General features: G+C 41.2%; 1 protein-coding gene and 1 long non-coding RNA gene across 3 annotated transcripts in view; one reads left to right on the plus strand and one right to left on the minus strand.

The window, feature by feature from the left end:
- The window catches only part of PLXND1 (plexin D1), a 159,036-nt gene that overhangs the window by 51,725 nt on the left and 92,548 nt on the right, over positions 1-14,763 (plus strand). The window contains exons 2-5 of the mRNA XM_082209178.1: positions 1,078-1,254; positions 5,017-5,148; positions 9,764-9,864; positions 11,985-12,114. Coding sequence (XP_082065304.1) covers positions 1,078-1,254; positions 5,017-5,148; positions 9,764-9,864; positions 11,985-12,114 — 540 coding nt within the window. The remainder of the gene's footprint in view (positions 1-1,077; positions 1,255-5,016; positions 5,149-9,763; positions 9,865-11,984; positions 12,115-14,763) is intronic.
- Positions 1-14,763, minus strand: part of LOC309525535 — a 125,510-nt gene that overhangs the window by 5,701 nt on the left and 105,046 nt on the right. The window lies entirely within an intron of this gene.

Consider the following 14,763-nt stretch of genomic DNA (forward strand, 5'->3'; position numbering starts at 1 on the left):
TTAATATTTCTTGCCTTGGAATTCAGGAAACTACTCTTACCTGAAAGATACTGACATTGCTTGTTTTCATTCCTTAAATGGACCTTGAGCCTAAAGTGCAGTAGGATAGCTATATTCCTACTGAGAAGCATGAGTTCAGAGGAGTTTATTCAATATGCTGAGGATTGCAACCTAAAACCACTGGAAGGAAATGTTAAGGGAATTAGGTTGCTTAACTTCAGTAATATTGCAGTCTTGTAAAGATATATGCAAATTTGCCAAACATAGAGGACAGAATATTTACATATGTTTAAGTCAGGGAGATAGAAAAGCCACCTGCAAAGAATAAAACCCTGTAGACTTATACAAATAATGATACGATAACCTGTTTAGTCTTTTCTCTGCATTGCATCCTGCCTGTGAGAGCAAGTGCATTTGGTGCTGATAAATTCATGTATAAGGCCACTGTTTTCCCCCATGGACTTTATGAATTTCGAGAAAATCCATCAGTGTCATGAGACTACGATACAATTTATCAGGCAAGCTATTTTGGTGACAGATTATGCAGATCTGTATTACACCAAACACTCTTTCAAACAGAAGTAGAAGATCAATCATTTTCAACTATGATTACATTAAGGCAGACAGTGATGTTCACTTTTGATAGTATTCCTGCTTTTATGGTTTTATGACCTTTTCATTTCCTACGTTACTGTTTTCTGTAATCATGTTCTAATTGTTTTATTCTTGTAAATGGCCCTGGGATTGCCTAAAAATACCTGTAATAAATAGATGCTAAGAAAAAAGGAGCCTCAAGCTGAAACCCTTGACATTATATATGTTCTATACCTATCTTGCATAGTAGTGTTATGTGGGGGAAGCAGGAAATATAGAACATGAAAAATAGATGTGTCCGTTTGGGAACATTGTGAAGTAATACAAAATTGGCTTCCCCTGTTAAAATCTCAGCACACCCACCCCCGAGGCTACCTCCATTGCATTGTTCGCAATGCAGAGTGCAGGGGATGCAAAAACCAAATACAGATACCTACAGTGTCCCAATAGTTACTTACTAATGTACCTTTCCCCCCTTTTCAGTTGCAACCAGAACAGTTGGACTGTGGAGCAGCGCATCTCCAGCATCCATTGTCAATCCTGCAACCTATCAAGGCCAGGCCAGTGTTCACTTCGCCAGGACTTACATCAGTAGCTGTCACCAGCGTCAATAATTACACAGTTGTATTTCTGGGAACAGCCAATGGAAGACTGCTCAAGGTAAAACTTAACAGTAGTAACCAAATGGACTTCGTAGTTAATAATCAGTATATATTTACATGGTGAAATGCTTGACAGTAAGTAACCACCTTTGGAAAGTTGTTTTTTAAATTGCCGCCTCACCTTTATGTAGCTATCATGCTTAGTAAATTGAGTCAGGCTGGCTCAGTTCCTGAATGACTGACTGCCAAGGAGCTCCTGAATCAGAAGGAAGTGGTTTTAATGATTCATCTCCCTTCTAATGTTACGGGACGCTAAAGAACCGAAGGCATGGTCTTTCAGAGAAAAGACAGAAGAAGTCCTGAGTGCTTGTGGTTGTTAAAGATTCCATGGTGCTTTTTTGTAAACAATAAAATTGCTAATTTGTGCACTTTGGCTAAATAACAGTTTGTGCAACTGTACTTTCTAAACCCCAAATTCCCCAGCCACTTTCTTTGCATGTACAGTCATATTTGATTGTCTGACTGCTTCTCTTGAAAATTTAAGATCAGTTGAATTTCAGTTGCATTTTCCACCAAACTGTACTGTTCCAAACAGGCTGATTAAGCACTGTTTAATGTGCTATCAGTGCTAAACAGTAGATAAGCACCGAACATTATGATTATCTGCAATGCCAATTATCTGGCTCGTTCAGCTCTAGCTTGTCTGTTAATCAGAGTTATCCTAGGGCATTTGCTTTCTGTACTAGCTGTTCTTTTTTATCTCATAGGTGGCTGCAGGGATGTTATGAGGTCTGCTGAGTGATATTTAAGTGTTTGAAATCCCTGTATGGGAGGAACTGGGTGATCATGAAAGGCTGATATGACTGTCTGAACAACTTGGGTTAGCATTTGTGAAATGATGGCTTGTGATAGATCCTCACAACAATAGCATTATTTATTATTATTTCTTAAATTTGTATACTGCCCTAAACCTGTAGATTTCAGGTGTGGAGTGTAGAAATTTCCTTCACCATAAACTGGTGGTTTTATTTCCTATCCAAGCAAGGAACTGGGCCTGCCTGTGGCAGTTTAATATCTGGGGGAAATTAAAACAATACGCACACTGCCTTACCATTGACCATTCAGTTTGCTTTTGTGTCTTTGGCAGTCAAGGCCTGTTTTGAAGGGGGTGGGACTGCAGGCTGCATGTCATGGTCTGCTGTGGTAGCCAATGCAGCAGACCTTTATTCTTAGTGATTGCCATCTTTGTGTGTCAGCTGGCAGGAGATAAGAGTGGGAGAGTCCAGTCCAGGCATGATGCTGCCCAGAAGTCACTCTTGCATTGGAGTGAATTGCAGTTTCCCAGCAACGGGGTAGATGATGTCATCAGCCTGGGGAGGCTGCTCTAGGAATCTCTACAGCTCTTTCATCATGCAAATAAATTTTGCCTGACTGCTGCTGGAGGTTTATCACATATTTCTTAGACTACAGTTGGTCCAGGCTGAGTTTTCTTCACTCCCCTTGTTATTCAGCTGTTAGCCTTCCACTGCAGTTCTTCCACCCTTCCCTAAGTCTTTCATTCAGTCATGGACCACAATAGCTCTTGTGACCCATTCAGTAATGTCTCAAACAAAATGCTTCCATAGAGTGTTCATCAACCTTGGGTCCCCAGACGTTATTGGACTACAACCCCCACCATTCACAGCCAGCTGAACCAATGTCCAGGGATGGTAGGAGCTGTAGTCTAACAATATCTTGAGAACCCACATTTGAAGAACAGAGCTGGACAACTGCTTAAGTGAGCCTAATGATAACTGTGTTCAGTTCAGAGTTAAAAGCATCTTGACAAAGCACTGTGGGCATAAGTGTGCTGATGCAGCACACTTGATCAGACTACTGATGATGAAATTAAAGAATTCATACTTGTGCAGTGTAAGATTGGCATGTTAATCCATGATTCTGTTAATTTAAACAGGAAACTCCCTCACTTGACAAGCGCACTGCACAGGCTTTCATTCCACAATAAAGAAGCAACTGGATGTTGGTTTTAAATTGCATAGTGATATACAATATCTACTAATTCTTAACTTTTAATCAGCATTTGAGGCTACAGTGCAATCAAGATGTCATTTAATATATTGTAGAAATAAATGCCCATACTTGAAGTGTTATGGCACAGCTTTTAGTTATTAACAACTTCCTCGTATGAAATGCTCCCTGTCTTGATTGGCACTTGTAAAAAAACACATAGAGAGATACACCCTCCATTTTGAATAAATATTCCCTGATTGGTCCCCGCTATTGCTAAGCTGGAGAAGAGACGTAAACCAATGCATGTGATATGCCCGTTTCATCTGTGTCAAAACAATACATCAGGGGCCAAGATTTAAGGCACTATAATTGTCTTCAAGCCATGAACAGCCACCAGCTGCAATAACCACAGTGGGTGTATGCCCACTTGCCATAGCAAGGTTCAGTATTGGCCAATCAGAGTAGTCATTCAGTGGAGCTGCTACAATTGATGAGATGCCGACCATTAAGAAAAGGAAAGGGCATTATTAGAAACCTGTTTTATATCAGTCTGGAGATAATAACACATAATGTAGAATATTAGATAAGAAGAGAGGGAGGACAGAAGGGAATCCAATTTCTTTGCTTTACAAATGTTCCTAGCAGGAAGGTGGGAAAGATCTCAGAGGTCCTCTGTTTTGACATTGGCCCAGAGGCACAGGCTACACAGCAGAGTGGCAGGCAGCCGGCATCAGAGCCAGCTCCATAGGGTAGTCGGTGCAGATTCATTCCTTACAGAGCTTGTATTCACACAATAGTAATAGATCTGCTTCCATTATCATATCAGAAAAGGCAGCCTTATCTGCTGAACCTCCATTAGAGAAAGGCTCCTGGCTGCTCTTTGCTAGGATAATTTGCTCAGATAGCTATAATCTAATTCTGCTACACAGCTGCTGCACCACCACCCGCTTTTTTTTTTTTTTTTACCTTAGGGGCTCCTTGTTACTTGGCATTGCATACAGAATACTTGGTGTGAGTTATAATTCAGGTTTCCCATCCAAGACAAGACAGTATAAAAGGGCATAAGCAATGTTCAGCTAGCTCCCCAAGCAGCAATTATGATTTCCTATCACATAGGGAATTAATCTGATCCGGTAAGTTATAAAGTACACCGCAGAGGGGCATTTTACAAGGGCCATTATCAATGGCATATTCAAGAGATTCATTAATGGATAAGCAGTATGTGTAAAGCCTCAGTGCTTCTGAGGTTAGTGTTGCAGCAGCAGGGTTTCCATGTCTGGTTTGCAGCGAATCTGCGTATGACTTTTGCTTCACTGCACCCTGTAAGCGAGTGGGTGCAGCAAACTACAATCTCTGGCTTTAGCAATACATCAGAACTGGGGATTGTGGTTTGTTACACTCCAAATAAATCAAGATGTTAAGCTAAAGTGGCTTTGGATGTAATTCTAAGCAAGGGGTGGGAAATCCTTTTGGCCCAGTGGGACAGATACTTATCAGTCCCCAACCCACAGCCAACTTTGGCAGGTGAGCAGGACAATCCATCTTTCAAGTACCTAATGTCATTGTTGGTGTGGTTTGGGGAAAACAGCCAATAGTATTACAGTCTGAGTCCCCCCCCCCCTTTTTAAACTTTTGGGATATTCTTCATTTTAAAATCTGGTTTATTGAATCATCAAACACACAGTAATACTATGTTAATTCATGCTAACTGTTCAATTAATAACTTTCAAGTTTCTATAAACAATGATTCCCTTTCTTCAGCCAAAAAACCCAAAGTGGTGGTCTTATGAAATATTTATTTCCCTGGCAGATTAATCTGAACAGTTCTATGGAGGAGATAAGCAGGGAGTCAATTACTGTGGCTTATGGTGAACCTGTCCATCCCATCATGCAGTTTGATCCTTCTGACTCCAGCTACCTGTATCTAATGACTTCCCACCAGGTAAGACTCCTTTACAGACATACCTTCTCAGTGCCATTAGGTGAGTACGGAGGAATAAACAGTGTTCTGGAGATGAGGTGATTTTTTAAAAAAGTTGTAGAAGTTTCGATTCTAATCAATGAACAAGTTATGTTCACACCCCTTTTATATGACTAATACTTTTGGGGTTTTCATGGGTGTACAGGTCTATGCCAAGAGATTTTTTTTAAACAAATAATCCTGTAAATAAATATTTGTCTGCTTTAATAACTTGGTATTAAATACCTTGTTGTTAAAAAGATAAGTCTTTTGGTAAAAACCTGTACACCCATGGAAACCCTAAAAGTATAAATTATATAAAAGGGGCTTATACATAACTTGTTCATTGATTAGAATCAAATGCTTTGAGGCAGTGGTTTTCAATCAGTGTGCCATGGCACCCTGGGGTGCCTTGAATGATGGTCAGGGGTGCTGCAGGCAACACTGGCCTCTGGCCTTCTTTCCTTACCTCCCTCCTCTGATGCCTTCTCGTATTTCTACCTCCCAAAGGCTTGCACAGCCGTTAGTTGCAGCAACCCTGGCTACAAGCTCAGCAGGCGAATGGTGCCTCTGGGGCTGGTCAGAGGGTGCTGGTTGCCAAGAGCTGAGGTGGCCTCGGAATCACCAAGCAAATGGGCAAGGGAGCCCAGCCAGCCAGTCCGCCAGCCCTTGCTGTTGGGAATAGACAGACAAGTCCCAGGCCCCTGTTGGGCAGCGTGAGGAGGTGCCTCTCTTTGGGGTGGGAGGAGGAAAGCTCAGAGACCAGGGTGGCCGCCCAGAGGACTCTCAAGGAGAGGAGGCTGAGGAAACACCCCACAAGGGAGGGTGTAAAAAAAGGGTGAGAAGCTGTTAGCCCTGCAGGCAAGAGGTGACACAACTGGGCTCCTGAGCCCCACAGGAGTGCCTCAGAAAGAACGTAGTTGGTCAAGGGAGCCATGGACTCAAAAAGGTTGAAAACCTCTGCTTTGGGGCATCACAAAAATGCACAACAAAATGTTAACAAGACTTCACATTTTGTTATCAATATTGATCTTATGGAATGTTAATATTATTTAGGATAATTTCACTCTGTCTCTTTAAAGGACTTTAAAGTTTTATCTGTGTTGTTCATTCTGCATTTGGATTTTCCTGAAAGCTGAATGATAGTCCTTCCTTCCTTCCTTCCTTCCTTCCTTCCTTCCTTCCTTCCTTCCTTTCCTATCTATAGTGAAAGCAAAATAATAATTATCTAGGTATCACTGAATTTCCACCACAATTTTGCCTAGAGTTTAAAGTTGTCACTACTGGAGATTTTCTCAGTACACAGTTGTACCTAATTTATTGGATACTACAGTGCATGAGCGAGAACTATTCAGCATATAAAGTGTTCTTTTCTTGTATAATTATTCCCTTCCTGTTGCCTTTAAACTGCCTAGTTGAAGAGAAACTCAAGTTTGGTATGTGCTCTAGTCATCAATGGTGCAAGCTACATTCATTCTTAATCTACTGAAACAGATGTGCAACCAATAATTTTGTACTTGGTATTTAAACTTCCCAGCTGCAATTCCCTACAGAATATCCATATATCACTGTACAGACTCTTACAAGATTCTTTTTGGGATAATATATCATGCCATTACTGTATCCCATTAGCGTTAACAAATCAAAATGGTTTACCTAGGATAGGTCTTATCATTCCGTCAAGCACACTAAGTCTGCAAGGCATCAGGTGATATAATTTGTCTCTTCTCTGGCTAACTTGGTTCTGTTTCCTTTTCTCCAGAGGTATTTAGCTTTGGGGAAATTTGTTTAGGCAAGGTAAGAGGGTGTTCCGAACAATCTGTCAAAAGTTTCACTTAATCTACACAAGCCAGAGCTATGGTTTGAAATTACATAATGTACCAGCCTTGCTGAAGTTATGCAGGTTTGGGTTGGGTCAAGCAATGCTGAATAGACCTCGTGGTAGCCCTAGTACTGTTAAGTACCTAGGTACCAATTTGTGCATATTTAAAGTTGGCATTTTGAAATGGACTTTGTCACATAGAGGCAACTAGTGCACATCCCACAAAAATATGATGATGGAAGTGATTATAAGGATGTTCTCTAGCCTACTCTTCCTTGAATATTTCCATCCCAGACTGGGGAAGATAGGTATTACATGATACTTCACCAAAGTCTAGCTGTGCAACCAATCTGGCTAAATCCTGAACCAGATCATGCTGATTTGTGCCTGGTACAAGTTGGCTCGAAGCAACTATACATTGCTACAGAGTCAGCCAGATGGAGCCATATTGATTTGTAGCAATTTGTTCTGATCCAGAGTTTAAAACATGCTCCAAAAAAAGGTAGATAGATTGTCGCTGAAGTATTGCATTTTCTAATTACACGATTAGGATTTCTGAGTCCAGATTAGGTCAGATCAGGTCTGGATAGATTTCTGCCAAATCAGGGAGGGATCAGGGAAACTTTACACCAGGCATCCCCAAACTCAGCCCTCCAGATGTTTGGGGACTACAACTCCCATCATCCCTAGCTAACAGGGATGATGGGAATTGTAGTCCCAAAACATCTGGAGGACCGAGTTTGGGGGTGTCTGCTTTACACAGACCTACATGGAAGTGTTGGTCAGTATTATTGGCAGCAGCATTCTGCACTACCCAATGTTTTGGTTTTTCACCTTTCAGCAAAAACTTCCAGAGCAGTTTACATAAAGAAATACAGAAACAATCAAATTAGAAATAAAACAGCCTAGGAGTCATAACAACAGAAGAACTAAAAGGCATTGAATTGATCCTGCAACTTTCTTAAGGATGCCGTTTTCAGTAATAAGAAATCTAGACTTTTTTTCTTGTCAGGCATCTTGACAATCTTCTCTTGTTCGGATCTTAATGTTCTGCATATAGAAGAGAAATACCATCTTTTAAGTAAAAACGTATAGATTTATTGCCTTACTCATCCAAAATTCCTCAACTGGGAAACAGCACTGGAATAGAATATTTAAAACAACAGAAGAACACACTGAACTGTCACTGCCATTTCCATCTTAGATGCTTCTACAGAAACTTAGCCCACAGAAATGCTCTTGCAAGACTTCTCAGAATTCCTCTGCTCTGTTTTTTTAATGAGTTTCCAGGAATGGGGATTTCTTAGATTAAATACAGAGCTGCTCCAGGGTGTGTGGGGGAATGGGGAGGCTAAATTTGGCCAACTTAGCTTAGCTGGAGGCCATCCTTTTAATGCAGTACCTGTACCAACAGCAGCAGCCCCCAGTGGTGCTCAGGCAGCAGACAACAGCTGGCTGGCATCTTCATGCTCACCCAGAAGCCCCTTTGCAGGGAGTCATTGAGCCTATAAAACTTAAAAAAATTGGTTAGCTTGGGCAGCACATAAGCTAAAGTTGGCATGATACGGAGAAGAATTGCATGGCCTTTGTGCAAGAAGGACACATAAATTTGTGAAACATTCCGCATTTTTCAAGCTAGGAGTCAGAGTGCTCTCTACTGAGCACACAGTGAATGGGTAAGAGTTGCACTTATGAAGCTGCTGTCTACTATAGATGTAAGGAGGTTAGAGAGGGAGATTGCAGGCTAAGGATTAGGAGGAAGACAGAAAAGAAAGTTAAAATGTTTTAGTCAATATTAGTGATGTTCTGTATTTCTTAAAACAAAGTTAAAATGTTATGAGGCATGAATAACGGGTGGACGTTTCACTTGGTGAGAGTAAGCACTTCCATTACTTAGAGTAAAGATTTTGGTTATAAATCCACCTGTGTGTGGGATTGCTCTATGGGATGCATAAAGTTTAAATCTCAGAATTTTCAGAGGGGTGAGGTGGCGGCAGCAGGTGGAGGGGAGATTGTAGTGAAACGCAAAAGAGGAGACTGGACGCTTACTCCTTCCTGGGTGGGCGCATGTTGCGGCTCTCGCACTCGGCCACCATCCCCGGGCAATGAGAACAGAGCGCACATGGCCAGGCGGCCATTAGGGAAATTCCTCCGGCCGCCAGGACATCCGGCTGAAGTTCCTGCCTGCTGCAGCATCTCAAATGGGCCAGTCAGTGGCCTCCCTAGTGGGTGTGCCTCACATGCTGATAGGGCATTGGCTGCACTCCTGCCCTCGGCGAGGCATGAAAGCCGACAGCGCAAAACACAAAAGAGAAGAATGCACTTGTCTGCTGATTCACCTTAGGGCCCATACTCGCTATAGATGACCCTGGGAATAACCAATCACTCATTTATTTATGCAACCTTGTATAAATCTGGTTGTAGGTGTAAGAGATAATTCCCAACTGGGAATATCACACAGGAGAGAAGGCTTTCTCCTAGGAGGTCAGATTTGGACCCAAGTGAGGAATTTATAGCTCATTAGCTTGTTCTGGGGCCTGACTCTAAAAACTGCTAGGATTGCTAACACTTTCTCCTTAAAGGTCTCTTGCAGCAGAGTGTTCTGTCATGATCTATGCTAATAGTTAAAGACCTCTGTGGTGGCACTAACCTATGACATAAAACAATAATGTTAATAAACTGTGGTTTCCTTCTTTCCTATTAACAGATGAGTGCCTCTCTGAAAGCTTTTTTAAATAAAAAATATTATTCTCTTGGACTTTTGTTATTATGCAGATAGCCCGTGTGAAAGTAGCTGCCTGTGATCAATATGCCACATGTACAGAGTGCTTGGCTGCAGCCGATGCTTACTGTGGATGGTGCACCTTAGAGACCAGGTGGGTATTTTTGTACACTACATGCCTCTTAGTAATAGGCTGCTCTGTGCAGAAAATAATTCCCTCAACTGTTGTTGAGGGAAATCACTAGTCTTTTTTATTTCATTACTCTGCTTCCGCTCTTTTGACAAGATTAGGGTTGTTTGATAGCAGTCTTCAAAAGTCATTTCTAATTTTAATAGCTCATTTTGAAGAAATCATTGCCATATCTGAAACCTAAGCATTCAAAAGCCATTTAAAAGATATTTTGTAAACAAGGTACACTTTTCACAAGTGTAATTTCATAATTCATAATTCAAACACATAATTGTTTATAGAAAAAATAATACTTTACAAAATAAACATTATGAGATGCTGAGTTTGACAAGAATAAAAAGCATCTCTAATTAAAATCAGTATAGAAGTGCTTTGTCATCTGTATTTCTATTATCGTACCATAAAATAGAAGATCTATGAAGAGACCTTTCAAGGTCCTTTTCAAGTGGCTTCCATTAAGCAGGGGACCAAAATCCTAGGAACATTTCTTTGATAACACATATACCTGAAAATTAAGATTATTTTAAAACATGTTGCTAGGTAATATTTTGAAGGGACAACATAGGACTAAATGGCCGAGTGTTCTTTCTTTTTTCCTTTGTCAAATACAATGTTCACTGTAACCATGGGATTCAAGAGTGAAGCTAACAGGATTACACCACCCCTTGGGAAAATGATAAGAGTATTTTACAACTGAATATTGTTGGTCTTATTCTGAGCACAGTACCTACAATCAGGTCATGTGCAATCTGTAGTCTTGAAAATAATAATTTTATTTTTTTAAGTAAGTTTGTAAGCTATAGGTCTTGAAAACATGAAATCAGCATCCCCCGCCCCGAGAACTGAACTAATGGTCCCAAGTTAATGGTTTAGCAGAGGGAGCAAGGTCAGCCATAGGCTATTTATTACGGGCAATCACCATGTCCCAGAACAACATATCCTCATAAAACCCTGCAATTCTCTAAGCTGTAAAATAGTCTGATGAACAAGAATAAGCTAGATAGCTCTGCTCTACTTGCCAAACATTAGATCAAAGTTTTTTCCTAAGGCTTTGCAGAAGGACATGGAAGGGAGAGTGCCTGCCTTGCCCATCAGAGCATGTGTGGAAAGAATTTCCCTCCAGCACCGAAAGGAAGATCTCTAGAAGGTTCTGTAGGTGGAGAACCTAATCATGCAACTTCATGGAAGACCACTTGAAGAATGTCAATTGGAGATTAGCAACAGCTCTTTATTTTTACTGCCACATACTTATGTGCGGTTTTGAATGGTTCAAAAACTGGCCAAGCTCACCCAACTTCACATAGGTTGCTAGTTTGCCACATCATAGGAACATAAGACGTTGCCGTCTACTGAGTGAGACGATTGGCCAGTCTGGTTCAATATTGTCAACCCTGATTGGCACCAGCTCTCCAGGGTTTCAGGTAAGAGTCTCTCCCACTTGGGGATTGAACTTTGGACCTGCTGCATGCCACGCCTAGATGCTCTACCACTGAGCTATGGCACTTCCCCTTCAGGAGTAATGCTACAACTAATAAGAATCCTGCCGCTCTCTCAAGCCTTTCCTAACTCAATCATAGGAGCAAAAGACTAAACAGAAGTATTTATAGGAAACAAGCCAGAACATAGTAAAGATAACCAAGGCAGAACAATCAATTTAGTTTGCTGGAACAATATATTTATTTTAAGGGGAAATCTGATAAAACAGAAATAGAACATGCAGGGGAGGGGGAGAAAGTAACTTTCAAGGCTAGCTGATACACTGTCTCCTCTGAGTCTGCTAAGCCAACATAGTTCAAAAGCTTAATTTCTCGTTTCCATGGGTTTGTGAGTCGATTTTTCAGCATCAGATACAGAAAAAGAGTATGTGGAAAACACAAGGAAAGCATAATGTGTGAAGTATCTCTCAATTTTGTCTCTTGTGCACTTGGGTGTTGAAGCTAAAATGTTTATATCATGGAGATCATGTTGATTATATAAAATGGATGCTAGCGCCGTGAAAAATATGAGGAGGGTTGCAGTTCTCCCAGCAACATTATTAATAATTTTGAGGGTCTGGGGTCATGACTGTTTTTTAATTTTTTTAGGTGTTCCCTGCAACATGAGTGCGCTAATTCTTCTGAACCCAATTTCTGGATAAGTGCCAGTGAAGGAGTGCAGCAGTGTCCGTCAATGACCATACTGCCCTCTGAAATAAACATTGAGAAGGAGAACAAAGTATGTCAAATGAGAATTGTGCTATTTGTTGATATCGTGTCATAAGCAGCGGGATTTATTCTAAACCATTCTAAGTGGAACCTGCAAAAAAAAAAAAAAAGGCTTAGTGTGATGCTCAGGGTTCCAAACAGCCAGGAAACACCACTCCTTTCCCTCTCTGCCCCAATTTTCTATCCCCATTTCAACTGTCAGCATCCCGCTGCCGCTGAGCATGTTCAGTCTCCATTGGGCTGTTTTGGAGGGTCTGCCCCATTAGGCTCCCCCCCCCCCGAGACTTTTGTACTTTGCAAACTTTTTGTTTTCCTGAGCCTGCAGATACAATCCTCTTGTGGGTGGGTTGTGCTGTTTTGGTTGCATAATGACCCAAGCCACCTCTGAGCTTCAGAAATTATGAGGGAAAGCAGGACCTGCAGCAAAACATTGCAGTGCATAGAGTGCTTTGGTTTCACTGTTCCAGCCAGCCATGCCCTCTTTCAGAATACTTCCATTTCATCGCGGTTTCCTTTTCTTCTCCACAACAGCATTCCGTGGCGACTGAGTATGCTCCACCCTCATGAAACTGTTTCACCCCTTTTTTCCTCCTCAGGTATTTTCCATAAATACTTTTATCTACACCTGTAAACCATGGGGTTTCCACAACCCTGCAGGAGCCATAATCACACCAGCAACTGAGTTTGCTATTATTAGAAGAACAGAACTTTGCAATCTGACTTTTATGTATGCTGGTAGGCATACATCACTTGGCTTTGTTGTTATCAGACTTCAGGTGCAGCCGGGGGCATCTTCAACTGTGTGCATTTTAAATAGATGTCACCAGTGGTGCTCTCCAACAAAATTACCACAGCTTGTTCTTTCATTCTGTACCCCTCCCCATTTTTGTCACTTTCCGCCCCCATCAGTCTGTCAGTGTTCCATGCACTTTGAGCATACTGAGTCCCCCATTTCTTTCCTCCTATGTTTTTTCCTCATTTGGGGGGGGGAAATTGGGTTTTTTGTGAGAGGCACCCATCCTCTCACAGTATCCAACCTACTTGAAATTATTTGTTTTATCCATGAGTTTCCATGGTTTCTCTTTGCTACCGTATTGGCCCGAACATAAGCTTTTTTTTTCCAAATTCCAACCATGAAAAGTTAAAGTGCATCTTAAATTTGTGACCTTACAAAAATTGGCTTTTACAATATCGTTGCTGAAACACACATACGGTAAAACGGAACGGGTGTGAATGCCTGTGGAATTATAAGGGAGCGGCTTATATTCGGGCATTGTATTTTTTTCTTTTTCCCCCTTGAATTTTAAAGGTGCAGCTTATATTCAGGTGCAGCTTATATTTGGGCCCATACGGTACATCCTTGGGGACATTTTTAAAAAAGGCTTCTCAGTATGAACCAGGAAGTGACCTTTCTTGACAATGTGATGATTCTATCCTTTATGGGTTGTATCTGATTAAGTGAAACTCAGAGCACACCCTCATGGAAATCAATTGACCTAAGCTGGACTACTCTGAGTTAGAACTAATCAGATTCTGAGTAGGGAGTAGGGATTGACAGTATCAGACTCCGTTCCATCTGCCCCCTCCACCCCCACACATCCCACCCCCATTGTTTTTCTTCTCAGTCTCTCAGTGCTTCAAGCCCCTGAGTTTTCATGGGGCTGTTTGAGGAGTCGTCTTCTTTTTTCTTTTTGAGCAACTGCAAACCTTGGGGTTACCGCAGGTCTGCTATTGCATCACCTTTTTGTATGGACAGTACAATTTTGACTACAGAATGGTGCACATTTCAAGACTTGAATCACTATTAGAAGGAATGTTTGCCATGTTACCACCTCTGAAAGTTGAGACAGCATTGGTAATTTTGGATTTTTTGACTCTGTGAAGCAGCAATTTCATTCAAAATATTGCACCTATGGAATCAAGTAGTCATTGGGGATATCTGTCCACGCAGAGGAAGTCAGTGTCGTCAGTGTGTTTTCAATGTCGTCCCTGTGCAAGGAGGAACTGGCTTAACATACCACTCAGGCCAAGTCTAAGGAGAGTACTACCTGAACACAAAAGGCTGAACCAGTTGAACTGATGAAAAATTGAAGTTTAAATATTCAGAATACCTATTTGCACACAAACATCAGTTTGATATTTCAGAGTTAAAATGGTTTTTCACTTTTTCGAAGCCTTTCTTCAAATCATTTCCCAAGATTTCCTTTCTGCTGAAGAAACTATGCCTAAATGATGATTGGTTCTATGTGGTAATATAATTATTCATAACATAATATAATTGTGATAATGGGCCACTTTTAGCTAATGTGCAAATAACTCTGGATGTGCATTCCGCTGAACTCAGTGGGGATTTCTTCTGAGTAGTTACGTGCAGGATTGTACTGTTAATGACACAAGGCCAGTACTGTGGTACATTTCACTGGACGAAGAGTGTAGATGCCTTTAGCACTGAATGCTAAGCAGACGTGAACTTATTTATGTTTAAGAACAGCATCATCTGCACTTCCCTAGAGTTTGAGGGGAATATGGTTTGAATGACAAATCCAAAGACCTTTGCTGGTTGCCAGTAAACTGCAGAAGATCTTTGTTCAACTTCTGTCATTCCTCTCTGGAGATCAGGATTAGCTTACTATAAGAGCCAGTAAATAATTAAACCATT

The sequence above is a fragment of the Podarcis vaucheri genome, assembly GCF_965113315.1.
Source record: "Podarcis vaucheri genome assembly, chromosome: 2".
In the NCBI taxonomy this organism is placed as follows: domain Eukaryota; kingdom Metazoa; phylum Chordata; class Lepidosauria; order Squamata; family Lacertidae; genus Podarcis; species Podarcis vaucheri.